The sequence below is a fragment of the Camarhynchus parvulus genome, chromosome 18 (genome assembly GCF_901933205.1).
Source record: "Camarhynchus parvulus chromosome 18, STF_HiC, whole genome shotgun sequence".
Lineage (NCBI taxonomy): Eukaryota > Metazoa > Chordata > Aves > Passeriformes > Thraupidae > Camarhynchus > Camarhynchus parvulus.
This window is the reverse complement of record NC_044588.1, coordinates 5,217,598-5,241,226: the sequence shown is the minus strand read 5'-3', so window position 1 is coordinate 5,241,226 and position 23,629 is coordinate 5,217,598. Positions and strand designations below refer to the sequence as shown.

Below are 23,629 nucleotides of genomic sequence, written 5' to 3'. Positions count from 1 at the left end.
TGTGCTGCTGCAGTGAGTGACCCTCAGAACCCTTCTGTGGGCAGCCAAAATCAGAGCAGTTGTCTCTGCTCTCTGAACCATTCTCCTGCAGAGTAAAATGTACCTCAAAGGCCCCGTGGGCTGACATTCTCCAGTGCTGCAGAAATTCCTTCAGGTGTTTTTCCCGTTTCTCCCTGGAAACAGGGAATATTGAGCACTCCTGAGCCAGCCAACACTGCCCACGTTCCTGGATGGTCACAATTCCAGTTTCCCTTGCTGTTCCTGAGGACAACCTGTGATTCCTTCTCTCCCCTCTCTCCCTGCAGGCAAGCCTGGGACCTTGCTGTTGACATTTGCCTCTCCCAGCTGCCCACCATCATCGAGGAGGGAACTGCCTTCAGGGTGAGTGGGGCACTGTCCTGGCACAGCTCCCTCCATGCCTGACACCCAGCCCAGCGCTTCTGCTGCTGCACTTTGTGTTTGGGAGAAACTGCAAATGGCTGGCACAGGGTGCCCAGAGAAGCTGGGGCTGCCCCTGGAGGCTGCAGCACCCTGGCACAGGGGTGGCACTGGATGGGCTTTAAGGTCCCTTCCAAGCCAAACCATTGTGGAATTCTGTGATTCTCCCTTAGAGGAACAGACAAAAATCAAGTTTAGGCTCTTCCCTGCTGCATGATCCAGCCCCCAGGAGGCTCCTGGCAGCAGAAGCAGTGTCTGAGACCTGGCTCAGAACATTCCAAGCACTCCAACGTGGCCGGGTGCTGTTACCCAAAAGGGCCCAACATGCAGCACAGATTTTGAAATTAAAGGCCTAAATGTGAAAATTATCTCTTATTAGAGTTCTTTTCCAATATAAAATAGAGTTTGAGGGATGTCCAGAGAGTTCTCTTAAGCTCAGTGTTGTTCACAGGAGTCACTGGGGTTTTTCTGCTTTATTTAATCTCAGAAAACAAAAAAAATTAATATTATATTTAGTTTAAATTCCTTTATTCAGAATGGATTTTTCCTGATAGTCCTTTGCCATTCCATGAAGTGAAACCTGTAAATAATAATTACTGCAGAAGCTCAGCTCCCTGCTCCACCCTGATGTCTCTCTAATTTTCAGCAGCATTTTTGCAGTTTATTTATATTCCCAAACTTCCCCAGCTTTTCTGGCTGTAATTGCAGGTTGTCTGCAAAGCCCTGAGTTCAGGAAGAGAACTGTGGGCTCCTGCCAGGCTGGGGGTTGATGAGGATGCCCTGAGGCCTTTATCCTCCCACCCTTGCCTTCCTCACTCTGTGCTCTGCTTTAGAACATAAAAAATACTATTTTTCTTCTCCTGGCTTACGTTCATTTTTACTTTCAGTCTCTAACAATGCCATTGGAGGCTTTTTGATTAGTGTTAACCCTCAGCTGGGCATTCTCTGTCAAGTGAGCTGAAATTCAGGAGATTTCTGAGTGTTTTGGGGTGGGAGAGGCGCAGACTTGCTGGGATCAGGCAGGAGGTCACGGAGAAGAGTGGCCATTCTCAGCTGGAGATCGATTCAGGGTGGGCTGGGAGCAATTTCCAGGCTCCTTTTCAGGCCTGACAAATGGGGTTTGTTGTGGATTTGGGCTGGAATGGAGGCAGGTTCAGCCTCAGAGTGCAGCTGGGGCTGGGAGCAGAGTGCAGCCAAGTTCCAGCCTGGGTGGGGATTGGAAGGGACAGTCCCCGTGTCTCTGTGGCCACTGTGAGCCTGGCAGGGCTGGGGAGCAGCTGGGTGAGGCACAGGGACCTGCTGGGGGCTGCCAGTGCAGCCTGGCCTGGGCACAGCCCTGGGCACAGCCTCGGGGCTGGGGTGCATCAGCAGCACATCTCAAACCTCTCCTGGCTGCTCCCAGGCTGTTCCTGCCTGCTCAGACCTGGCAAACACAATAACCTGCTGGGGAAGGGCCTGGGGGCTCCCGGTGCTCACACAGGGATGGGTTTGGGCTGGGTTTCTCTCCCTCCTCCATCTCTTCCCTCCCTCCTTCCCCTCTGATTCCTGTTTCTCTGTGGATTCCTGCTGGAAGCTGCTGAGTGCTTTGGTCAGTGCATTCTCACCCTGAGTTTGCAGCACATCCTCAGGGTGATGGATGAGATGAGGAATTTGTTTTCATTGCACCTGGGCTGTGTCTCTGTGGATGGGGCAGAGGCAGCTCCAAGTGCTGCTGCAGGAGTGAAATGGCCTCTGCAGAGCAGATAAATCCTCTGCTGCTCCATCTGCTGCTCTGGGGGGAGAGCAGCCAGCTTCCCCAGGACCTTTTGTGCTCACTTTTCCCCTTTCTCCACCCTTGCCTCCTTTTTTCCCCACCACATTTAAGGGATGTGTGTCTGCTCAGTCTTTGGGAAGGTTTTGTGCCTTTAGAAAACCCCAAGCAAACACGAGTCAGTTCCAAACCACAGCCTCAGGGCACAGCCAGGGCCAGGGGTGTCAGAGCTCCTGACTTCCCTGCTTGGTGTTTAACCCAGGCTGCTCTCCCTGTCTGCTCCCCCAGCACAGCCCCTTCTTCGCCGAGCAGCTCACGGCATTCCAGGTGTGGCTGACCATGGGCGTGGAGAACCGCAACCCCCCGGAGCAGCTGCCCATCGTGCTGCAGGTCAGTGCTGGGCTGGGGGTCCCTGTCTGTCCCAGGGGGGTCCCTGTCTGTCCCAGGGGTGTCCCTGCATCTCCTTGTCTGTCCCAGGGGTGTCTCTGCCTCTCACTGCCCCTGCCGTATGTCCCTGTCCCTGCCTGCCTGTGCCAGGGGTGTCCCTGCCCATGCCAGCGGTGTCCCTGTCACTCCCTGCCTGTCCTAGGGGCATCCCTGCCTGTCCCAGGGGTGTCTCTGCCTCTCCCTGCCTGTCCAGGAGTGTCTCTGCCTCTCCCTGCCCATCCCAGGGCTGTTCCTGTCTGTCCCAGGGATGTCCCTGTCACTCTCTGCCCATCCCAGGGCTGTTCCTGTCTGTCCCAGGGGTGTCCCTGTTTCTGCCCCTGCCATATGTCCCTGTCTCTCCTGCCCCCTCAGCCAACCCGGTGCCCTTTGGGAACACAAATACCAGGGGCTTCTCCAGGGTAAATGAGAGCTGGTTGTGAGTTCAGCAGAGCCACGTATCCACCTCCTTTTGTGTGCCCTTGCCCCTCCCGTTGGGTCTTTGTGTGGTGGCTCCTTTATGTGGGGCTGGGCTCTGCAGAGCTTGTATGGGGCACATCCCTTTGTGTGGGGTCCCTTTCCTCTGGCACCTCCTCTGTGTCCCAGCTCTGTCAGCCGCTGCAGGAGCTTTTATCTTGGCTCCATTTGTAGAACGTTTTATGTGGGGGCTGGAGCCCTGCTGCAGGAACTCTGTTTGGGAATATCTCCTTTGTCCCTCTGGTGCAGCCTGGGAAGTGCTCCCTGTATGTTATGGGGCTGGAGCTCCCTTTATGTGGGGCTGGAGCCCTGCTGCAGGAGCTCTGTTATGGGGCTGGAGCTCCCTTTGTGTGGGGTTGGAGCTCCCTTTATGTGGGGCTGGAGCCCTGCTGCAGGAGCTCCCGCTCTGTGTGGGGCTGGAGCTACTTTGTGTGGGGCTGGAGCTCCCTTTATGTGGGGCTGGAGCCCTGCTGCAGGAGCACCCAGCTCTGCACACCTGGAGCGTGGGGGACACTGCTCAAACGAGGCAGAGCTCTCATGTTGGAAGGAGAGGAAATCCAGGGGAAGCAGAACTCAGTGTTTCAGGTGATGTTCTATGGCAGGGCCAGGATTGCAGCTGTCATCTGGAGCCTGCTCTGGCCTCCTCTCCCCTGCAGTTTGTGCTGACAGAAATACAAACCCCAGCCTGTGGGCAGCACAATTTAAAGCTTTTCTTTTAAAGGAATGTTCCTTGTACAGGGATCTGGGAGGAGACTCCCCTTCCCTATCAGCTGGGCCTGTGACTGGCAGCACCATCCATCTCTGCAAGACCAGATTTTAATTTCCTGAGTCTCCCAAGCCTTGAGAGATGAGGTGGATAAGCAGATGTGTGGTTTGTCTCTGTCACTGCCTTGGAAGCAGGCAGGATTTTGCTCCAGCTCCAACTTTGCTGCTTTCCAAGGGATTGTTTGGCACCAGCAGGCTCTGCAGGAGCGTGACTGCAGTGGAACTGAGAGGTCACCTGGCAAAGGAACCTGTGTTCCTGCCTGGAGCAATCCGAGCTGGGACAGTGTAATTGTTGTTATAATTATAGCACATTAATTGTACAGGAATAAGATGGGTTGGTAACAGGTCTGAGCATCCTGAGAAGCCAAGCCCAGCTGATCCAGGGCAGGAAGGGAGGGAGTTTCAGACCCCAGGGAGAGAAACCATCAGGGAGCAGCAGCAGCACACACGGCCTGGCCAGCCTTGATCCCTGTGACAGTCACTCTGTGGCATCTCCTGTGCACAGACCACTGCAGGCCTGACTTCATCCTGCCTTTGTGAGGAGCTGCCTGCTAAAACACAGCCTGTGCCACATCCCTGAGCCCCCTGTGTCCTGGCTTGTCCCTAATTTGCGTGGTGGATGTAATTAACTCCCCATTTCTGCCTGGGGACACGAGGGACGCACGCGGTGACGCAGGGCTGGTCTGGGGGGTGGCACAGCAGCATCTCCAGCATCCACCAGGAGAACAGTGGAATCAGGGGATCAAGGAGCTGCCCTCCATCCTCCCCCCAGGCTCTGCAATATCTCAGCCTGGGCTCAGGGTGTTGTGCAGAGCCACTGGGGAGCTGGGAATGGGAAATCCTGCGAGGCTGAGGGCTTTGTTTGGGGTGACAATGGCAAACCAGAGCCTTTCCAGCCAGCCCCAGAGCCTTTCCAGCCAGCCCCAGAGCCTTTCCAGCCCCAGAGCCTTTCCAGCGCCCCAGAGCCTTTCCAGTCCCCCAGAGCCTTTCCAGTCGCCCCAGAGCTTTTCCAGTCAGCCCCAGAGTGTTCTGGGGGATGTGCTGTGGGAGGGCAGAGTGTGGAGCTGGCGGTTCATCCTCACCCAGACAGCCTTTGCAGTCAGTTCCCTTTCTTGGCAGAGTTTGGGGTCCCTTGGTTTCTCTGCAGGCTGCAGGGTGCCAGCTGTGCCACGTCTGTGCCTCCTGCCCCTGCCAGCTCCTGCTGCTGTCCCAGCCCTGCTGCAGCCTCACCTGCTCTCTGCTCCTGCTGCAGTCCCAAACAGCTGCCCCTGTTATTGCTGGGCTGTTGGATGGGACAGGCTGGTGCCAGCTAGGGCAGGATGACCAAAATCCTTCCTCTTGTCACCTGTCCTGAGATCTGAGCTCTGATATTCAGAGTGAGCCCACAGCAGCAGTTATCACATCCCCCTGCTTTCTTCTGGACTTTTCCTGCACCACCTCAGTGCCCTGTACCAGTCATCCAGAGTGTGAGATGTGAGCCAAGCAATTTAGTTATTCTTCAATATTAAACATGAAAAATAATCTCATTTCAATATGCAGCATGCAAACACACTGAGGAGGGGATGGAATTGGGGAGGTAAATCAAGGAGTCTCTTTCCCTGAGATCCACGCTGAAGGATGTTCCTCAATTTAAACTGAGGATTAAACGTTGCATTCCAATATCTTACATCTGTTAAGGAGATTAAGAAGTGCAAGTCTATCTGTTAATATTTCACACCAGGGTAGGTATAAGCCAGCAAAGCACCACCTCATTAGCGTTGTCAGGCTCCATTTTAATGAGATTTTTATTAACGACCAACATGACCTTTTGCTCCCTCTTAAGTCTGTGCTATTGATTTGCCGAGGAAAGCAAAGCCTCCTCCTGTGCTCCTGAGCCTGGGGAGCAGGGGGAGGCTGGGCTGGAGCTGTCCTTTGGGTCCTGCTGCAGGAAGCACCAGGAGCTGGGCTGGGAAGGGAGCTGGGACCCTCAGGGATTGCTCTGCCAGGGGCATTGCAGGGTGCCAGGCTTGTCAGAGATCCTGCACAGGGCATTGCAGGGTGCCAGCTTTGTCAGAGATCCTGCACAGGGCATTGCAGGGTGCCAGCTTTGTCAGAGATCCTGCACAGGGCATTGCAGGGTGCCAGCTTTGTGAGAGATCCTGCACAGGGGCATTGCAGGGTGCCAGCTTTGTCAGAGATCCTGCACAGGGGCATTGCAGGGTGCCAGGCTGTCAGAGATCCTGCACAGGGGCATTGCAGGGTGCCAGCTTTGTCAGAGATCCTGCACAGGGGCATTGCAGGGTGCCAGCTTTGTCAGAGATCCTGCACAGGGGCATTGCAGGGTGCCAGCTTTGTCAGAGATCCTGCACAGGGCATTGCAGGGTGCCAGGCTGTCAGAGGCCCAAGAGAAGTAAAGAGAATGGTAAAGAGAGAGAAGGCAAGAGTGTGTTAAAGAGGATGGGAAGATGAGAGGAAGAGTAAAGGAGTAAAAGAGAGAGGATGAAAGAGTAAAAGAGAGAATGAGAGCTTCCCATTACAATACAATAAATCTTCTTCTGTGCTGAACTTTCTAATTCTCACTAACCAATCTGGTACAAGATACAAATCCTACAGCATTTACACACAGCCTGTAAGAATCATTACATCACCACACTGGGTTACATTTTAAACCCTAAAAACTCCTCTTTGGGCCCCTTCTGCCAAGCCAGCAGGGTCTGCTCTGACCCTCGGGCCTGTCTGCAAGCAGAGGGTGTTGTTCCATCAAAAGGGGATCACCTTCAGCCAGCCACACCATTGTTTTCCAATTGTTCAGTAACTGAGGGATCTCAAAGCTTGCTTTCATTTCAATCTCACTTAGAGTTTCCATATTCCCAAAATCTTTTGCCAGGCAATCATATTGACAAGGCTTTCCTGTCTCCTGTCCCCCAAGCAGTGACCCCTTTCCCCTGCTGTCCCTGCAGGTGCTGCTGAGCCAGGTGCACCGGCTGCGAGCGCTGGATCTGCTGGGGAGGTTCCTGGACCTGGGGCCCTGGGCTGTCAGTCTGGTGCGTGGGGGCTGCCCGTGGGCTCCATGCCTCCCTCCCTGTGCTCTGCAGGGGTGGTGGGTGCACTGCTGCCTGAGGGGAGGGAGCTGGGCAGCAGCAGCACAGCTCTGACAGTGACCCAGTGTGGGAAAGGGAGAGGTGTCACACGGGTTTGTGTTCATCACAGCCAGCCCCCTGCTCCTGCCCAGTGCAGCCAGGGGAGCTCCCAGGGAACAGCTGAGGGTGAAATAATGCCAGGGACAAACCAGGAGGAAATATCATATAAAATAAATAGCCAAAAAAATAGCACATGCATTTATTATGTGTTCTTTCTGCTTACTGGCTGCATCATTTTCTTCTCCTCCTTGATCTGTTTGGTGTCTGGGTTTTACAAGCTCTTCTGAGCAGGCAGCAGCTGCATTCTGCAGTTTGGAAAGTGGCAGCACAGTGTGGAGCGTAAATAAGAATTAAACAGGAGCAGTTTAAAGCACTGCCGTAAATGGAGCTGTTTGATGATAAAAGTGATGAAGATGAAGCAGCAGCTGGTCCTGGAGCAGCTCAGTGATGGCACTTTGTAGTGCTTGGCTGTACCTCCTCCTGGAGAGACCTGGTAGTTCCCAGTGGGAGGGCTGGAATTCCTGAACTCTGTGACGGGTTGAGCTGGGAGAGCCAGCAGAGCTGAGGGAGGCGAGGGTGTGGAGCAAAAACCAGCCCAGGCTGTGAGGAGAGGAGGCTGGGGCTGGATTAACTCAGGGTCTCCATGGACCACATGAGTCTGGAAGTACCTGGTGCTATTCAAGATGAAAATAACAACAGACAAACACACGGGGATCCCCTCTTTACTGGGGCATTATTTCCTACCAGATTTCTCAGCTGTGTCTGTAAAGATGCTGCACCCTGGGCCCTGCTGGGGGCTCAGCTGCCATGGGGGGTTTGGGTTTTGCTGACAGGGATTTGTTCTCTCCCTCCAGGCCCTCTCTGTTGGCATCTTCCCCTATGTGCTGAAGCTCCTGCAGAGCTCAGCCCGTGAGCTGAGGCCTCTCCTTGTGTTCATCTGGGCCAAGATCCTGGCAGTGGACAGTGTGAGTATTCCTGGCCCAGCCAGAGCCCTGCTTGCTGGGCTTGCAAATGAGCAATGAAGCTGGTAAGTAATTGCAGGGAAATGTGTGGAGTGGTGTCTCTGACTCAGTGGTTTGTGGGTGCAATTAGTGGAGCACTGTACAATTATTAGGAGAGGTGCTCACATTAATTCAGGCACAATTGGGAGTCCATGTAGAATGTCTGACCTGCTGTGGATGTTGGACCTTTCCTCTTTGGGGATTATTTTTGTGTCTCTCCTGCATTTCAGTATGGAGCACAGCACTGAATTCGTGAAGGTTTTCCTTCTGTTGATCCAGCATTGTCAGGTTTAGTTTTATAGCAATATTTTCATTAACATCCTAAGAGGATTTGGGAAAGCAAAGCAAATGAAAACTGTTCATCCCAGAGCTCTTCTGGAGAAGCTCACTTGTGGTGCCTGAGCCCCAGGTGTGTGCCAGGGCTCAGGTGTGATTCCCATGTGCTGTCCTGCCCCTCACACCTTCCCTCCCATGCTCTGGCGTTGCCCCACTTGTTTGCAGGCTGAGCTTTAGAGCAAAACACACAGAAAAGCCACTCTGAAGGGGTGGGTTCGGGTTTCTTTGTGCTGTTTCACTCCCTCATTGCAGCAGCACATGGTGGGAGTGGGAGGCAGGAGGGGGAGGTGCTGAGGATGCTGCTGGGGGGGCACAGGCAGCAGCTCCCTGCAGACAGAGTATTTGCTGTGAGTCTGAACTTGCACACCAAGCCTGCAGCCTGGCTGGGTCAGGCTGTGTTCTCACTGCCACAGGAGCTGTTTATTCCCCCAGGAGCAGGAGGAGGAGGTGTCAGTGCTGCCGGGCTCCCCTGTGTTCCAGCACGGAGGGGCTCAGGTGTGGCCCTGCTCCCTCCCGAGCCCCAGGAGCTGGGCAGCAGGGGCAGAGCAGCAGGGTGGCCTGGGCAGCTCCCTGTGCTGCTCTCCAGGGGCTGTTCTGGGTGAGGAACACAAGGTGCTGACCCTGGCAGGCTCTGAGAGGAGCCTGGGGTGAGCGGGAGTCGGGGAAGCCTCTCCTGCAGCTGCAGCCTGGCAGCAGCCCAGGCCCTCTGCTCCTGGCTCTGCCAAATCCAGCAGCTTCCCTCTCCTCAGCACTAAAATATTCCCTTGCATCTCTGCCTTGCCACCCCACCCTCCCCTTTCAGCAATTAGTTCCCTCCTTCCCCTTCTCCTCCTGATGAAAAATGCATGATCCTGTCCCGTGCCACGGGGAGCTGTGCCAAGTCAGGGTTTCCTCCCTTCCATTTTCACTTTCTCCACGTGGATCCTCTCAGAATGACCCCAGAAGCGGAGCCTGAGCTGGTGTGTCAGCCCAGTCCTGAGCTGCCCTGTGCTCCCCAGGGGCTGCTCTGCAGCCTGGGCTGGCTCTGGTGGGACACAGGAATTCCTGGGGAGGTTCAGAGTGGCCCAGAGGTGGCTGCTCTGGCTCCTGCCCACACAGGAGCTCACATTTCCTGCTCTTTGTGGCACTCTGGCAGTGGCTTCCCTGTCCTGCCCCTTGGGGCTGTCTGGTGCAGCCCCCAGGAAGGGCTTGAGCTTCTTTTGGCTTCTCAAATGGAAACTGGGTGGGAGAAAAATGGTTGAGGAATGAAAGGTTTGTACATCACTGGAGGAAGGAATGTGTGTGTTGTGGTTCTCACTGTGGGTTTCTTGTCTCTCTCTCAGTCGTGCCAGGCTGACCTGGTGAAGGACAATGGGCACAAGTATTTCCTCTCAGTCCTGGCAGATCCCTACATGCCAGTAAGGACAAGTCACGTTTATTCAGGCTCTTTAGCATTTCCTTGCCTGTTTTAGCTGATGTGCTGCAGTTCTGGTGCCACCTGGGGCTGCCTCCCCTGCAGTGGCACCCAGAGCTGTGCTGGGCAGGCACTGCTGGGATGTGGGCATGGGCACCACCCAGCCAAGGCTGTACCAACTCCTTGGGGTTCTGAAAGCAGGGTCCCTGGGGGTGCAGCTGGGGCTCCAGGGTGCCTGCTGGGGCAGGGAACTGCCCCACAGCTTTGGCAATTCCCTCTGCAGCAGCTGGGTTCCCATAAGGGTGTTTGGGGTCTCCCCAGAGCTGCTTGGGAGCATGCTGGGGTGTAATGGGGCCAAGAGAGGGGAAAGCAAGCTGGGATTTTCTCATTGTTTACCATGGCACAGCCTGCTCTGGGGATGATGTCCTGTTTGAGGGTGGGCTGTGGCTGTTCTGCCCCCAGCTAACCTCAGTCTGTGCTGTTCTCAGGCTGAGCACAGGACCATGACAGCTTTCATCCTGGCTGTGATTGTCAACAACTACAACACGGGGCAGGTGAGTCCCAGCAGCCCTTCCCCTCATCCTCTGCTGCCTCTCTCTGCCTCATGCCCTGGCTTTGTACAGGTGTCCTGGCTTGCACTAAACCTGAACCTGGAAACAGAACTGGGGCGTTGGTTTTTGTTATTTCTGTGTGGATGAAGAGAAGAATTGGCCTGGAGATGTGACAGACATTGTGTACCCAGCACCTGGCAGTGGGGGACAAGGACAGGGGTCCCTGCACAGCCACTGGCACAGGAAGGGTTCTGGTCCTGTCCAGTGGGACCCTGATGGCTGGGAATGCTCTGTGGATTGAGCCATAAGCCCTGGGGCTCTGACAGGTGCAAGGAACGTTTCCAAAGAGGAAAAACGAAGCTTTATGCATTGCAGAAAGCATTTTAATGCCCAACTATCTAATCAACTCTAGCTGCCTTTCCCTTCGTGCTGCTGGTATTCTGTAACAAAATCAGCCTGGAACCACTGAACGATTATTTTCTCTTGGCTTCCTGACTCCTTCAGAATAGTCTCCTTGTGCGGGGACGAGGTGGGAAGCTGTCATCCCAAACAAAAGGCTCGGTTTGTGTTGCAGGAAGCCTGCCTGCAGGGGAACCTGATAGCGATCTGCCTGGAGCAGCTGAACGATCCCCACCCGCTCCTCAGGCAGTGGGTGGCCATTTGTCTGGGGAGGATCTGGCAGAACTTCGACTCAGCCAGGTGGTGTGGAGTGAGAGACAGCGCCCATGAGAAGCTCTACAGCCTCCTCTCAGATCCCATCCCCGAGGTAAAACTCCAGCTCTCCTGGTGAACCCCACTGGAGCTGGCAGGGCTGGAGTTCCTGCAGAGCAGGGCATTCCAGAGCTCTGGGTTTGTGTCTGCTTCAGACAGGGACCTTGCTGCTGTTTCTCCAAGGTGATGCAAATCAAACAAGCCCAAAAATCAAAATTCATCGCTCTAGGAGAGGAGCTTCCAAAGAAATGCAGAGGGAGTTCACAGAGCCCCAAACCCCTGGGACCTGGGCACTGCAGTGCCATGGTTTTTGCTTCCTTGCTAACAGAAGATGTTAAAAATGCGGTCCCAAAAGTCACTGTGTTTTGCAAAAATCCCTCTAGTCTTTTTGTCCAAGTAAGAAAACTCTTCTCCCCCTGCTCATTGTGCAAAGGCATCTTTAACTGGCTGTGGTTTACCTTTGTGACACTCCCAGGAGAGGAGGGATTGTGCAGGGCCTGGCAGTGACTGACAGAGCCCATCACACCCAGCACACCCTGGGAGAAGGGAGCTGAGATAAACAGCTCTGATAACGTGCAGGGATTAGGGATGAGATCCCCTCCACGTCCAGCCTCTGTCCTGCATCCTCCTCTTCTTGTCCCTGGCCCCATCCTCCCCCCTTTTTGAGCAGTATTTCTGCACAGGTGGGGTGGCTTTCCAAAGTTCTCCCTGGTTTTTCTCCATTTTTCCATCATCTAAACCCATAACTGAAGACTGTAGTCAGCACTCCTGTAAAAGATCCACATCCCAACAGGAGCTGTGTGTACCTTATTCCTGTTAATTAATATTCAAGGCAGCACCAACTGGAAGAGCCACCCATGGGAAGGTCACTCAGTATTTTGGGAAATTAACCATATCCTGCATCTGGGGATGCTTAAAGCCCAGTTTGCTGAGGCTGCTGGGGCTGCTGCTCCCCAGGGGCCCCCCTGACCCAGCAGCTCAGGTGTGACCGTGTTCACAGGGGTCCGAGGATGAGGGAAGAGACGAGGATCTGACTCCGTGTTTCAGAAGGCTTGATTTATTATTTTATGATATATATTATATTAAAACTATACTAAAAGAATAGAAGAAAGGATTTCATCAGAAGGCTAGCTAAGAATAGAAAAGGAATGATAACAAAGGCTTGTGACTGACTGAGACAGTCCGGACAGCTCGACTGTGATTGGCCATTAATTAGAAACAACCACATGAGACCAATCACAGATGCACCTGTTGCATTCCACAGCAGCAGACAATCACTGTTTACATTTTGTTCTTGAGGCCTCTCAGCTTTTCAAGAGAAAAAATCTTAAAGAAAAGATTTTTCATCAAATGTGTCTGCGACACTCAGGTCTGCAGCACTGACCCAGCAGCTCAGGTCTGCAGTGCTGCTGTGTGTGGGGATAACTGAGAGCCCAAGGGGACAGGCAGGGCTGTTCTTTGTGCCCCCAGGTTCGCTGTGCTGCAGTCTTTGCCCTGGGCACGTTCGTGGGGAACTCTGCGGAGCGCACGGACCACTCGACCACCATCGACCACAACGTGGCCATGATGCTGGCCCAGCTCATCAACGATGGCAGCCCCATGGTCCGCAAGGTGAGGCCATTCACACCTCTCCTTCAGCTGTGGCCTGTGCCTGGATTGTGCTCTGGGGCTGGCCCTGCTCCCTGAGGCACGGCTGTGCAGGGAATGAGGGAGCTCTGGCCAGGGAAAAGCCCTCCCTGCCTTTAAACCCCTCAGAGTGGCTCTCCTGTGGTAGCAGGCCCCCAGCCAGGTAATAATTATTGACTCCATCATCCAGAAGGAATGAAAGACACTTTATTGTTAGAAATCTACAGTTCTTATAGAAACAGTGGTGGAACTAAGACCTGATTGGTCTCAAAGTGAAAATTTTTCACACACTGCTGGTGGCTATCAATAACACACTTTAGAGAACCATATTTATAAACAATGGTTGCAGAAAGAGAGATAATAATTTTTTGAATTCTTTTCCTCTAAGTTTCTCACAGCTTCCAGCCAGCTTCCCAGGATTTTTCTGGGAAAGTCTGTGCCTGCTCTCTGTGGCCAGAGAGCTGCTGCCACCCTCTCCAGCTTTGGGAGAGCTACAGTTTCTGAGGCACCATCGTACATCAATAGTACATTAAATGGTTTTTGACATTCTGGATTGTTTTTGAGGGCTGTTCTGAAGTGTCCTAATGTTTGTGTTTACTTTACTGGAACATCAACACCCTGGCAGTTGTCAGCAGCATTGCAAAGATTCATTTCTGTTGTCTCGTTCCAGCATTTAATCAGTTTAATTCAGGAGAGAGCTGCGTGTCACACAGAATGCTCTGGGAGATTCATAAATCTCTCCTTGGGAGATCAGTCCCTGAGCAGAGGCAGCAGCCAAAGGCAGCTCTGTCTCCTGTCTGCTGTTCCCAGGGGCCAGGCAGGAGGTGTCTCCTGGAGGGGCTGGGCAGTGCCAGGAGGGTCCAGCTGTGCCACAGGGGCTGAGAGCCCCCAGCCCTGGCACAGCCCTGGCTCTGAGGGAGCCACACACACCCCGTGGGCTGGGCCAGGTCAGTGGCACTGTACCAGCCTGACAGACTGTCAGAATCAGCCCCAAACCCCAGGATGGTTTGGGTTGGAAGCTCCTCTCGTTCCAAGCCCTGCTGTCCTAGGCAGGGACAGCTCCCTTTGGGCAGCTGCTCTGAAGAGAGGGAGCCAGGTAGGAAAGGCTTTGAGAAATCAGGTGTGAGACACAGTCCTCTGCCTTTCTGCAGTTCACCCCTTGAATTAAGGGAGAATTTCCACCCTGGATGGCCACCCAGTAACACCAACAGTGTTGGTCAGTGTTTGCCCTCAGTGCCTTGTTTCTCTGTGTACCCATGAGATGTTTCTTGTGCTCTTTCCCCAGGAGCTGGTGGTGGCCCTGAGTCACCTGGTGGTTCAGTACGAGAGCAACTTCTGCACCGTGGCCTTGCAGTTCATAGAAGAGGAGAAGAATTATCCTCTCCCTTCTCCTGCTGCTCCAGGTGGGGCTTGGCTTTGGCTGGCCAGGAGATGTGGGGCCTGGAAGTATTTGGGAATTATTGAAGGAGTTTTCCCAACAGCTTCTTGCTGGGGGGGGGTTTATTAAAGAGCCCTGTTGTGACATGGTGGGTGACAAGGAGGGGACACCTGGTGTCTGTTCAGCCCTGTGAGATGTTACACTGGAGAAATCCATCCTGCACTGAGCCTTGGCTGCAGCTCCTGCCCATTCAGAGAGATGCTGGTCAAGGCAGCACAGGCTCATTTTCTCTCTCCCCTCTGGAACCACACGTGAACGTTCAGTGTCACAGTGACCTGCTGGGAGCTCCAGCACACCATGAACCAGCCCTGCTGCTGGGAGGGCCAGACAAGGAGGGGAAGAACTCTGTGCTCTGAGCCTGTGGCCCCATCCCTTTTGTTGTGTCTGAGGCTTTGTGTGAGGAGTGAAATGTCCTGGTGAAGTTGTCTCTGACCTCACCTTTCCTTTAGATGTAAACTGCAGTGGAAATCTTAAAGGATAACAGGAGGATCTTGGAGACAAGGCAGTGTGCTGTCTCTGCACAGAGTGGTTTGGTCTCCCTGTCCTGTGAATAACTGAATCATATTGGAAAATGAGCTCCTCCCCATTTGCTGCAGGAGATAAACACTGCATGTTTACAGGGCTTTCTACAGGGCTTTTCCTGATCCAAAAGAATCCTGAAATGGGCCACTCTGGAAGCATTGGCTCCTCACCACAGTGCAGCCACTCTGCAGGGAAACAGAGCAGCTCCACTGAGCCCATGGAACTTTAATATGATTTAAATCAGGCCTGAAATTTGGTCAGGAAACCAGAATTTTCATAGCTCCTGATGATGAGCAAATCCAGGGGGGTTTGATGAGCAGCAGCAGAGAGGAGCTGGCCAAGGCTGCCTCAGGCTGTCCTGACACAGGGGTTGAGGAGTCACCAGGGCCCCTGGGAGGCACTGGCAAGGCTGGGCTCACCTGGCCTTGTTGGATGTCCCAGACTGCCCTCCTGGACAGCAGAGACACAGAATCCATGCTGGATCTGTGGCCAGAGCATATCCCCTTCTAGCCTGACAGAGAATGCCAAACTCTGTGCACATCAGGGCTGTTTTAATGACTCATTTGCATCAGTCTGACAGACTGTCAGAATCAGCCACAGAACCCCAGGATGGTTTGGGCTAGAAGGGACCTTAAAGCTCATCTTGTTCCCTGCTGTCCTAGGCAGGGACAGCTCCCATAGGGCAGGGAGGTCAGTGCCCATTTGCTGGGCACTGACCCAGCTTTGGGGCTGGCTTTGGTGCCAGCCATGGCCTTGCAGGGTCCTGGTTGCTGGTGTTTCAGTTTTGGAGAAACCCAGCAAAGTTTGCCAATTTTCAGGTTGGTTACCCCAGTGTCAGCCAGGGCGAGTGGCTGCAAACAGAAGCCATTTTCCAGGGGAAAAGAAGCCATTTCCCCAGGCTCTGGGTGTCACTCAGACGTGGCACTGGGGGCTCTGAGGGCAGCTCAGCATCACTGCTGCTCTTGCCTTGCAGAGGGCGGGAGCCTGACCCCGGTGCGGGACGGGCCCTGCACGCCGCGGCTGCGCTCCGTCAGCTCCTACGGCAACATCCGCGCCGTGACCAGCGCCAGGAGCCTCAACAAGAGCCTGCAGAACCTCAGCCTCAACGAGGAGAGTAAGGCACCTCCTGTGTCCCTGTGCCAGCCAGGGCACCTGCCCTGTGCCAGCCAGGGAACGTCCTATGTCCCTGTGCCAGCCAGGGAACCTGCCCTGCCCCCTGTGCCTCCCCTGCCCCCTGTGCCAGCCAGGGAACACCACAACCCTGCAGCTGGCGCTTCATCCCGAATTGTCCAGCTCCCAGGGCTTGGATGAGGAGCCCCCTCATAATTAGTTGCAATTTTCTTGTCATTAGCATTGATTTTTCTGAGTGTTTGGGGACTGAAAACGTGCCTTCCGGCTTCCGAGCATAAGTGGATTTTTAACTCAATCTTTTGCCCATTCCGTGTTTAATCCTTCAGTATGACAAAGGGGAATTGTGGCTTTGCCCCCTGGGTAAGGGGTTTCCTTCCCTGAGCGTGGCAGGATTTAGAAAAGGGCTGTTTTGTCTGGGTGAAAACTGTTCTCCTGCCAGTCCTGGTTCCAGCATCTGCTGTTGTGTCCTGGCAGCTGGGAGCTCTGTGGCCTTTTCCCCTGGGAACCTGAGCACGAGCAGCAGTGCCAGCAGCACGCTGGGCAGCCCCGAGAACGAGGAGTACATCCTGTCCTTCGAGACCATCGACAAGATGAGAAGAGTCAGCTCCTACTCCTCCCTCAACTCCCTCATCGGTGAGCACAGCCCTCCTGCCCTGCCCTGGGGCTCCAGCACGTTCCCCTCCCTGCTCTGTGTGTGCCAGGGTCACCCCAGCAGAGGGGTGGCACTGGGAGCTGTTGGCTCCAGCTCTAAGCTGCACTGAAATCCTGTTAGGAATTCAGGCACAAAAATGTGGGGGCCACAACAGCTTGGCTTTAAAATACCTGTAGCTTTTCAAACAGTCTGAGCCATTCTGGCACGGCATCACAGGCACCATGCAGAAGGACCTGGCTTTTGGAATGGCCTCCTTCCAGGGAAAGCAGCATGCACGGGGAAATGCTGGGGGAAGTCTCTGTGTTTCCTCTGTAATCACTAAATGGGCCCATATTTTCACAAATCAGTGCAAAGAGGGTAACTCAGGGAGAAATCACCTGTGCCTTGACCAAAGAAACATTTTCCCTGCTCTGTTTTCTAGGAGAATTAATGGTGATTTGGCTCTCCCGAGTTGAAAGATTCAGGGATTGTAATTACTGAGCCCCTGTGGCAGTTTAAAATCATGAGTTCATTAGGAACTTGATCAGTTAATTTGCTTTTGATTATCAGTAATGACATTGGATCTTCTGAAGCATGGCAGGGATGTTAGGAAATTTCTCTCCATCTTGAGCTAGGACTGGAGTTTTCCCATTTCCACTGGTGTGTGATTGATGGCTGGTGTGTGCCTCACCAGAGCTGTGCAGCACAGCTGGAAAGGGCTCTGGAGAGGAGCTGGAGGTGGTGAGGGGAACTTTGGAAAGAGAGAGCAGCTCTCCAAGGCCTCCCTCATTCCTGATCCATCAAAGAGCTCAGACCCAGCTGGAGCTTAGAGAAGTGTTTAAAATTCATGACTCGCACAGAATCCCATTACCTCCCCATTTGCCTGGTACAAGCCAGGCTTTTCTCATTCCTTCTGAAGCATCACCATCCTCCAGCCCTGTCTCCTGCTCCCCAGGAGAGGTGCCACCAGCCCCAGCCACCCCCACAGCTCTGCAGCCCAGGCTAACCCTGCTCCTTCATGTGCCTTGAGCTGCTGCTGCAGGGGAGCAGAGACCTGTGCCTGAAGGATGCTGTGCTCTGCTCTTGTCTTCTGCGAGAGGAGATGGGGCTCTGGCTCTGCAGCAAGGCCTCTGCCAGGCATCTGAGATGGCCAGAGCAATGGGAAAGGTGTTTGGGGCACGTGGGGAGACTCCAAGTGGAGCAGGAATCTGGTGTGCAAGAGGGAAAGGAGACATTTTCAGCCACAGCTTGTGTTCTGTGCTCTGCATTCCTGTCCTAAGCTGAGTCACTGATCACAGAATTCCAGAATGGTTTGAGTTGGGAGGGGCCCTAAAGCCCATCCAGTGCCACCCTGCCATGGGCAGGGACACCTCCCACTGTGCTCCAAGCCCTGTCCAGGCTGGTCTTGGGCCCTTCCAGGGATCCAGGAGCAGCCACAGCTGCTGAAGCTCAGCCCTTTGCTCCTTTCTGGCAGTTTTAGGAGCTTGGCATGTGAGGGTTTGTTCTGGATCAGTCTCTACCCTGGCACTGAGGCACCATACAATGTACTTCTTCCCAAAAACTTGAGGAGAACCTCTCCGTTCCTCCTTGTCCCATTTTACAAGCAGTTCCTTAGCTAGCTGTGGGCCAAATGTGCCCATTATGGCTCCCCAAACGGCACCACACACGCTCTGAGCCGAGCTCTGTGTTCTCTGGCAGCTGCTCCTTGGCCAGACAGGCCAGCACCAGGAGAGACATTTATTTCTGGCCCACTTTTCCAGCTGGCAAGAGGCAGTTTGTGGTTAGTCAACAAAGACATCATTTTGGAAGGGAAGCTGAGCCTTGCTGCTTTTCCATACAGCCACTCATTAATCTTGGTGTCCTGGAAATGTTCAGCTTTAAGATAGGAAAAGGGATGGAATTAAGTTGGGGGTTTGCATACCTCGAGGCTGATTATTCATATGCAAAGTGCACCGTGAAAGCCTTTGTCCTACAGAGAGCTTGGCTGGAAAGATTATCTTAAGGAGTGATCAAAGAAGGAGGAAAATAAATCTGGGAGCCATGAAATGCTGGGGAATTGTTGTCTCCTGCAGCAGGAGAGGCTGGGGGTGGAGAGCTGTTTGCCACTTCCCAGGATGTGCCTCAGAGTGCCATTGAGGGCAGAGGGTGCTGCAGAGGTGCAGGTGGACACTGAGGTGCAGGAAACAGAGAACTGGGGCAGGGGAGCCTCCTACTCCGCGTTAATGCACCGAGCTAATGAGGAGGAGCTGGTCAGCCAGCAGTGTGCGCAGCTGGGAACAGGCACAGCAGCAAAACCCAGCGGTTTGGGTGGGCTTTGGGAATGGGAACTTGCTGCAGGGGCTGCTCAGAGGGGGCTGTGTCCCCTGCTGGTGGTGCCAGGGGTGCCTGCCCTGAGGAATTGCTTCTGCTGAGCTGCTCCTGTGGAGCACGGGGAGCTGCAGCTCTGCCCAGGGCTCAGGGGGAGCTCAGGGGGGCTCAGGGGCTGGGCTGTGCCTGCAGGGAGCAGAGCTCAGGGAGCTGTGGGGATTTGGGGTGTCCCCTTCACCCGGGGTCCCTCCTGGCAGGAGGAGGGTTCATGGCATGCACACTGAGCAGCTGTGGGGATTTGGGGTGTCCCCTTCACCCAGGGTCCCTCCTGGGTTCATGGCATGCACACTGAGCAGCTGTGGGGATTTGGGGTGTCCCCTTCACCCAGGGTCCCTCCTGGGTTCATGGCATGCACACCGAGCAGCTGTGGTTGGCACTGAGGGGAAGCAGCTGCCCAGATCCTCAGGGCTGTTCAGCCTGGAATGTTTCAGCTGCATTTCCCTGCACAGCATTGCCTGTGTGCTGTGTGAGGGTTTCATTCCTGTCCCTCCCCAGGAGCTGGGAGCAGGGAGCAGCCTTGGTCTGGCTTTGCTGCAGTGCTGCTGGGAAGTGGAGCTGCCCCATCTGTGGGGCTTCAAATCACTGCAGTGATTTTTACAGGGGATTGGAAAGAAACTCTGTCCCAGGCTGGCAAACCAAAGGGAATAAATAAAGCCACGAGCAGTGGGGTTTGCATGCACTGTGCTCCCCCTGCAGCTGCTGGAGCCCAGCCTGTGCTCAGGGCTCACAGGTGAGCTGAGCCCCACGTGTGCAGGGACAATCCAACTCAGGGAAAGGCAGGCAATTTATTTTTGACATTCTTAGCAGGGGGGATGGTTTTGTAAACATGAGTCCACCCTGCAAGGTGCACTGAACTGGCTGGGAGTCAGTGACTAATTACAGAGCTGTCTGCTTCCATTAGTGCTCAGCCCCCCTCAGCTCCTGGTTTGCATCTCGGGGACAGTGTGGGCACTGGAGCCCTAAAGGTGAAATGGAGCTGCTGTTCCTCCTGCCACCTCTGCTGCTCCCTTTCCCAGGGACTGGAGCTCAGGATCGGACAGGGAGCAGTGTCAGGAGTGTCACTCCCGCTCTGACAGTGGGGCAGTGGCAGCAGGAAAGAGCAGCTTTGGGAGCAGCAGCCCTGAGCCCCAGGTGCCTTTGGAGAAATTCCCTGTGTTCTCCTCAAAGGCTGCCAGGTGAAGGGGGAATTGCACTGGCACAGTTCTGCTTAAAATCTGTTTTTTCCCTGACACTTAGATGTATAAAAAATGCCGTTGGGTTTCTTGCTCTGTGATCGAGGTGGTTACCAGGGCCCCTGGGAAATCAGCTGGGTGCCCCCCTCACTCTTCCTCCTCTCCCTTTCCTTTTACTCTCTTTCAAGGGCTTTAAAGAACTGAAGGCATCCAGATTTCCCACTGGCCCTTATGTAACAGGCTGGAGTGTGGGAGGCAGAGCTCTGGGCACAGCTCTGGGCACACCTCAGACATTACCTGGCTGCTGCTTCATGAGCTGAGTCTTTTTTCCTCCCACACCTTGTAGCACTTTGCCTCTCTCCCTTCTTGTTCTTTATCCTTCCCTCTCCAGTTTTTCTGTGCTTGGTAATAGAAGCTTCCAGGATTTAACATTGTTATATATTTACAGCCTTTGCAATTTTACTGTATTATATAAATATTATACAATATTACATAAATATATGTTTATGGCCTTTACAATTTACAGCCTTATAACAATTTACATTGTTAGAGGTTTTACAGCCTTGCCAGTGCCCAAAGGGGCTCCAGGAGAACTGGGGAGGGGATTTCCACAAGGGCCTGGAGTGCCAGAGGGAAGGGTTACATGGGATACTGGGGAGAAATCCTTCCCTGGGAGGGTGCCCAGAGAAGCTGTGGCTGCCCCTGGATCCCTGCAGTGTCCAAAGCCAGGTTGGAATAACCTGGGATGGTGGAAGGTGTGGAACAGGCTTTAGGGTCCCCCCCAGCCCAAGCAGTGTGGGATTCTCTGGTTTGTCCCTAGGAAGGTTGGGATCAGCTGCAGGCTCTGCATGGACACCCCCAGCACACAAACAGCACGGTCCAGGTGCTCCCTTGTGAGATTCCCAGGTGCAAATTTCAGCAGATGTCGCTTGGAGCATCCTTTGGGTGCCAGGTGGGACAGAGCCCCTCTGCAGGGGGCTGAGAGGGAGGAGCTGGGTCATGGGGGCTGCCCTGGCCCTTTGCAGGGATCTGTCCCACTCTGGGCACCTGGGGCAGAGCAAGGTTCCCCTTTCAGCCCAAGGGCAGCCTGCAGCCTCCTGGAGCTCAGACCTGCTCTGCCCCAGCCTGCTGTGCTGCTTTAGGGACCAGGTGTAGCTCTGCCAGGTGAGGAGCTGCCTGGTGACCAAGGGGCCCTCTCCTCCCAACTTTATATTTAGATGCCTCCAGAAACACGAGAGGGAAAGCAGTAACAGCTTGATCTGTCATTTAGCACTGATTGTGACTCATCTGAAATCTCTATTTTAGCTCTTTTTTGTTGTTAGTGCAACCACTTCAACATTGTCCAAATGGCTGCACTCCCAGCCGGGGCGTTGCACGATCAGGCACCGGCAGGGCTCAGAGGCAGAACAACAAATTCTCCCCCAAAAGCAGCAAAATAAAATGTTCACAGGATTTTGTCAGTTGTTGCAAATGCTTATTAATTTGATTTGTACTTCGAATCTGTCAGTCCCTTCTGCCGAAATACCGAACAGCTGATGTGCTCATTAAATAACAAATTGGAGGAATTGATACAAATGTCAATAGGAAAGACTGAGCTGGACTCGCTGCTTCCTGAGGGCTCAACTCCTAAAGCTTTGCTTTAAACATTTACCAAACTTGGAGAGTGTGCAAACCCCTGGACAATTCAATAAAAATAACCACCACAGTATAGGGCAGTAACTGTGGGTTTCCACCATTCAGTATTTCAGACATTATTCACTTGGCCTTTCCAGGTGGTTTGCTTCAGGAGCCTGGAAAAGCAGGAGTTTGACTGGAGATGATTTAGGGAGTCTTTAATTTATTTTGCTTCCTCCCACTTTGATTTCACAAGCCCTTGCAGAGTTCACAGCCAGGCAAAAGGGAGGCAAGATGCCCATGTGGGATGTTTTTGAGCTCCTCTCTTGATGTTCCCTGAGATGCCATCAGGTTGTTCAGAGTTCTAATGAATTTTCTCACATCAGATCAAAGAATCGGAGTTGATGGATTGTCATGTGCTGCAGGGCTTTGGGGTTTGTTGTGGTTTTTGTTTTTCTAGGTGTGAGTTTCAACAGTGTTTATACCCAAATTTGGAGAGTGCTGCTTCACCTGGCTGCTGACCCCTATCCCGACGTGTCTGACCTGGCCATGAAGGTTCTCAACAGCATTGCCTACAAGGTAAGTGCCTGGCCCTGCTCACCTGTGCCTGCCAGCTCTTTGGATGTGGATTTTCTCATGCTTAGGCAAGGCTTAGGCAGACTGACCTGGATGGGTCCGTTGGAGGGCTCTGCCTTTTGCAGAAGGAGCTTTTAATGCTTCACCATGATAAACTCTGCTCTGAACTCTGGTCAGGTAAAATGAATAAATGGGGGAGGGCCCGGGCTTGTTTTAGGGTATAAATGAGGTCTAGATCAGTCCCTGGGATAAACCTTAAGTATCCTTCATTAAATTATCCCTTTGCAAACTGATTTAGATAATGCAAGTGGGACTGGCCTGCAGACTGAAGCCACAACGGCTCTCCAACCCAGGTGAACTAGTACATGTGAGTCAGCATGCAGACCCCTGCCACTCCTCACCCCAGCCCAGGCTGGGTGCCTAAACCTCCATCCTCATCCCATCTCATCCTGGGGGTGACAAGATGTCCCCGGAGGTGCCACCCTGGGCCAGCAGCTGCTCCCTGCCCAGGCCAGGCCACCCCAGGACATCTTCTCACCCTGTGCGTCCCCTGGCTGGGCACAGAAAGCTCTGTGTGACCCTCTCTGGCCTCTCAAGCATCCAGACCATGAGCCATTGCAATGGGAGCTCTCTTACTGGGCCTTTCCAGGGAAAAACCCCAGATCCTCAGCCCAGGGCTGTGGAGCTGGAGCTGCAGTAAGAGACGCCAGCATTGTGCACTGCCATCCTAATGCCTCAGAGATCTCTGCTTGGAAATCACTTTTTCTCTTGAGACAATAGCTACTGACTTGAGCTCTGGTGTTCCAAGTGCACGTGCCAGTGAGTGGTAAGGGCTGGGTTTGGGACAGAGGATTCTCTTGGCAGTGGGGGCAGCAAGCTCAGCCCTTCCCCGGAGAGACAGGGGTACAACAACTGACAGGCTGGAGATGCCAAACAAGGGCAAGAAGGAAAGGAAAAGGTGGAAGATTTCCCTCTTTCTGCTCTAGATGCACAAAACTATTTCAGTTCTGTGTTTGGAAGGCTCTTTGCAAAATGAAGTGTTGCTCCTACTGCTAAAAGGGACATAAAGAGGAAGCAGATGTGCTTTTCCTGACCGAAATGTGTTCTCAGGAGGTGCTCCCTGGCCAGTGGAGAGGTGGATCAGTACCAGCATCGGTGTCCACGCTGCTGTGCCAGCAGGAGCTGTGATCATTCTGCTGTCACATCCCTAGGGAGTGCTGGGGCTGATGGGGGAGTTCTGTGCTGTCTCTGACAAGTGAGGGCCTGGCTGTGCTGGTGCTGACCCGAGCCCTGAGCTCAGGCTCTGGGGCTCTGCATCTCACCCTGCACGGCTGGGCCAGCTGCTCTGCCCCTGCTTCCTAAGGCAACGGCTCTTCCAACAGCCCTGAAAAACAGGAAGCATTCCCATTGACAAGGGTTGGATCTGGGGATGCTTCAGGGAACAAAAGTGGTTTGTTCTCCTTTGCCTTAGCCCCAAGTCCCCTAAGGACAGCATCGCTCCTGGGGTCCTGCTGCGCATGTGGGGGCTTTGCTTTGGCCAGCACCACCTGCCTTGGGTGGCTTCTCACGGGGCTTTGTGATGAAAACA

General features: G+C 53.8%; 1 protein-coding gene across 1 annotated transcript in view; it reads left to right on the top strand.

The window, feature by feature from the left end:
- The window catches only part of RPTOR (regulatory associated protein of MTOR complex 1), a 105,872-nt gene that overhangs the window by 49,126 nt on the left and 33,117 nt on the right, over positions 1-23,629 (top strand). Inside the window, exons 10-21 of the mRNA XM_030962212.1 lie at positions 306-381; positions 2,477-2,578; positions 6,793-6,876; positions 7,827-7,937; positions 9,632-9,706; positions 10,191-10,256; positions 10,828-11,019; positions 12,435-12,575; positions 13,876-13,993; positions 15,524-15,664; positions 16,156-16,314; positions 21,926-22,044. Coding sequence (XP_030818072.1) covers positions 306-381; positions 2,477-2,578; positions 6,793-6,876; positions 7,827-7,937; positions 9,632-9,706; positions 10,191-10,256; positions 10,828-11,019; positions 12,435-12,575; positions 13,876-13,993; positions 15,524-15,664; positions 16,156-16,314; positions 21,926-22,044 — 1,384 coding nt within the window. The remainder of the gene's footprint in view (positions 1-305; positions 382-2,476; positions 2,579-6,792; positions 6,877-7,826; positions 7,938-9,631; positions 9,707-10,190; positions 10,257-10,827; positions 11,020-12,434; positions 12,576-13,875; positions 13,994-15,523; positions 15,665-16,155; positions 16,315-21,925; positions 22,045-23,629) is intronic.